Here is a 3,554-nt window from a genome sequence, read left to right on the forward strand (position 1 = left end):
AAACAAATCTTTTTTATAAAAAAGGAAATGGACATTTATCCAATTTAAAAAAAGGTGTGCTTGTACAGTGTATTAATACATTAATGCATTCATAGATACTGGATTACATGACATGGACATGGAAACACTTTTTATTCTTTCAGAATTCCTTGATTTAAATGAATGTAATGGTACAAATGACTTATTTATACACACAAATTATAAACATTTTAACCCTGAACCATGCCTTTCAAAACAAATGTACACATTTTTCAGAACTTGATGTGGGACTTTTTATTATATTAAAGGTCTTTTTATGCAATACAGAGGAACCATCCAAACATGAATTGACTTCAGAGCTGTTTAATACATTATTTACATCATATTTGGCTTTTAGATCCTGTCAGTAATCATATCGACAGCTCTGCATCAGCTTTCACTTCTGCTTCCTCTGACAGATGCGTCGGCCGGAGAGCAGAATCAATCATTCGGAGAGGCGTCCGCCAAGCTTTTATCCTCACGTTACTTTCATTGCTGTTCAGCCTGTTCCAGGAGAGCTTGGTACATTTCAGATTTTAGAAATCGAGGATAACAGTCGTTTTCCATCAGACCATATATCAGTCCCTGCGCCCTGTCGAAGCAATTTGGCCACGGCTGGGAGAGATTTTCCCTGATGCTTTCTCTCGTCACACAGTCAATGTTTATCTGTGTTCAGAAAACAGCAACTTTTATTTCACTCATGACTTCTTTCTGTTTGGAGATCATTTTTAATACAATGTTACAGTTAACTGCATCTTCAAATAAACAAAGAAAAACGTTGTAGCACTGACAAACAAAGAAAGTGCATTATTAAATGTGACTGAAAATGTGGAGGCATGGCAGTGACATCATCATGGAAGCTCATCTAAAGTTACACAGGTCTGACTTCATTCATGTCACTTTTCACAAAAAGCAGTACCTGTCTAGGCGCATCAACTTGGACAAACTCGGCGTAGATCCTTTTGGCAGCAGTCGTAATTTCTGTCTGACTGGTTGTTTTCCTGTAATCCTCACAGGCCAGCCAAAATAAAAGGTTCTCCTCGCTGTATTCTGTCCTCAAGAAGTCCTCAAACACCAGCTGGCCTGCTGCAGAGGAAGAGCACAAACACTATGAAACCAGGACAGTTGCATTATTAAACATTCAACTGAAGATGAATACAAAATACGTTTTGAACAACCTGGGTAGTCATATTCATTATTTTCTTTTCTTTTATTGCAGCTTGTCCAGAAAAGCTATACAGTAATTACAACCATTACATTTCCATAGCACCATATGAGGTTTTTCCCTTAAGCTTGGGATAACATTCATGTTCATTCATAAATGCCAAAATGCATAATACCCTATCTTTACCCAAGTTCTGCGCATCATAGCTATTGTATTAAAACGGTGGTCATTATTTCCACATTGTAAAAAGAAAAACATGGAGAACTTGAAGTCAGAGTTATTATCTTGTCATTGGGCCTTATGCCAAACCATTTTTGTACTCTTCTCCTAAGTGTTCCAAGTGAGGCTCAATAAACTCTCGTAACTGTGTAAACTTTTCTGTTATTGCTTATTTAAGTCAGATGAACGGCAGCTGTTCATGAAGACTTTTTTGTGAGATATCCTCATTTGCATAATTGTCGTTAACATAAAGCTTCCTGCTCCATTGGTGGGCAAGTTTCGTTTGCAAAGATTTCGCCAAGAGCAAGAAGAATGCATTGAAATCAGCAGAAAAGTACAACTGTGCGTTGGTGTGAGATGACCAGGAACATGTAAAGCATTGATAGTCAAATAAATAAAGAGGTAATTGTTTGACATGAAGTTAAATTCATTAAAATGCAACGTGGTCAAGTTAGGACGTGACAGTCATGCATATATCAGATCAGAAAATGTTCTATTGCAACAGACGCTGGTACATTGAGAGCCTGAGGCAGCTGTCAGAGAAATGTCTAACATCTACTGAACTGTACAAGTTGCTGTGCTGAAATATGCCAGCAGAAATGATAACATCTACAAGACGTCTGGCAAACCGTGAAGACGATGACCTGGTGAGCAGAATATTGCTTTGCATTTTATGATTGTTGCATATTTTATTGTAGTTCATTTTGGTGTCAGAAGTGAGTTCCACATTTGTAGAAAATAAAGAATTATGTTACTTTGGACAAACCATGTTTTGTTTTAACATTCAAGTAGAACCACATTAATAATGTCCGGGTAGAATTTACAATTATTCTTGAAAATAAAACTTTGTGTGGCAAAAAACTCTTACTTAAAGGTGGGGTAGGTAAGTTTGAGAAACCGGCTCGAGATACACTTTTTGTTATATTCCATGGAATGCTCTTAACATCCCGATAGTGTGAATGAATATCTTAAGTGCTTTGAGAAAAGATCCATAAAAAAATGTCATCTGTGGAAGCCGTAGTACTGCAAAAAGCACGACCAATCATTTCAACCGGCCTGGCTAAAATAACTGGAGGGCCTACCTGCCTGTCAGCCCTCCATCTCTGCACAAACTTATCTCGTGCCCTCATTGGTCATGTGCGCGTTCGTGTGTGTTGGAGGAGGGGCTCTGTAAGGAAGTCTTCGGTTGTGTACTTTCAGATTATTGTGCACTTGAGCTGGTTTCTCCATTCTTACCTCCTTACCTTTAATAAATGCAGGCACATTTTTAGCGCCTATTCATACTAAATCAGTTGTCCCTCCCCCTGGTGCCAGCACCAACAGATCCATCTCTAAGCTCAGCAGCCCTGTCCCCACAAAATGCTGAACCTGAACCAGCTTTTCTCCCAACTGAAGGAGGTGACCAGCATTGTGTTGAATGACATGCCACTTAACATATCTGAAGGGAGACTGGAATACAAAATATATATATATATATCAAAACAAAAAGCTAACATCTAATTTTAATTATACATTTCAAACACAGTATTTTCCCACATAGCCACTGATCTATATAAGACAAAAAACTGCTTTTAGTCTATTTGGATGATGGACAGTTTGAAGCGTTGAGTGAGTCTGTATTAGGTAAACAAAATGTTAATCACCGACATTTTGGTTATGATATTAATACTAATGTTATTATATTAAAGCAGGGGTGGGGAACCTCCGGCCCCCGGGCCGTATACGGCCGAGACGGCCAAAATACTTTCCCGAGCGTCCGAGGAGGGCAAGGTCGAGGGATACACATAGGGGAATACCTGCAACCGTCACCAAAATCTATCGCCGAGTGAGTTCGAATAGGGAGGAACTTTGGGGACCTTCTTCCGACTGTACTTGTGGACAGTCGACTTTGTTACGACAATGACCGAGACCGTATGACGGTTCGCTACCAGTTCACTGGTAAGTACGTGAGTCAAACCGGGGCCCGTTTGTTCTCACAACGACTCGGGTTGGGATTCACCAACCGGAGTAACATGCGGGTCCCGGGCGGCGGGTTCCTAAGACCCCGGGGTCTTTTATATAGTGTAACCCGGGGTGGGTAGGTCCGTGTGGGGTGCATATTCAGAATATTTAGATGGAGCTCCCATTGCGCGATGGTGTTGTAACGCCGAGA

The 3,554-nt window shown here is 40.1% G+C and overlaps 1 protein-coding gene across 2 annotated transcripts in view; it reads right to left on the minus strand.

Annotated features, from left to right (window-relative positions):
- Positions 1-326: 326 nt before the first annotated feature.
- Positions 327-3,554, minus strand: part of LOC104965670 (regulator of G-protein signaling 8-like) — a 7,963-nt gene continuing 4,735 nt past the window's right edge. Inside the window, exons 4-5 of one of the 2 annotated variants that reach the window (XM_010794680.1) lie at positions 938-1,104; positions 327-684 (exon numbers count right to left, since the gene is read on the minus strand). In XM_010794680.1, coding sequence (XP_010792982.1) covers positions 508-684; positions 938-1,104 — 344 coding nt within the window. In that variant the 3' untranslated portion in view covers positions 327-507. Of the gene's footprint in view, positions 685-937; positions 1,127-3,554 lie in introns of both variants that reach the window. The other variant, XM_010794671.1, reaches the window with a different exon arrangement.

Source organism: Notothenia coriiceps, unplaced genomic scaffold (assembly GCF_000735185.1).
Source record: "Notothenia coriiceps isolate Sejong01 unplaced genomic scaffold, NC01 NC01_scaffold00002081, whole genome shotgun sequence".
In the NCBI taxonomy this organism is placed as follows: domain Eukaryota; kingdom Metazoa; phylum Chordata; class Actinopteri; order Perciformes; family Nototheniidae; genus Notothenia; species Notothenia coriiceps.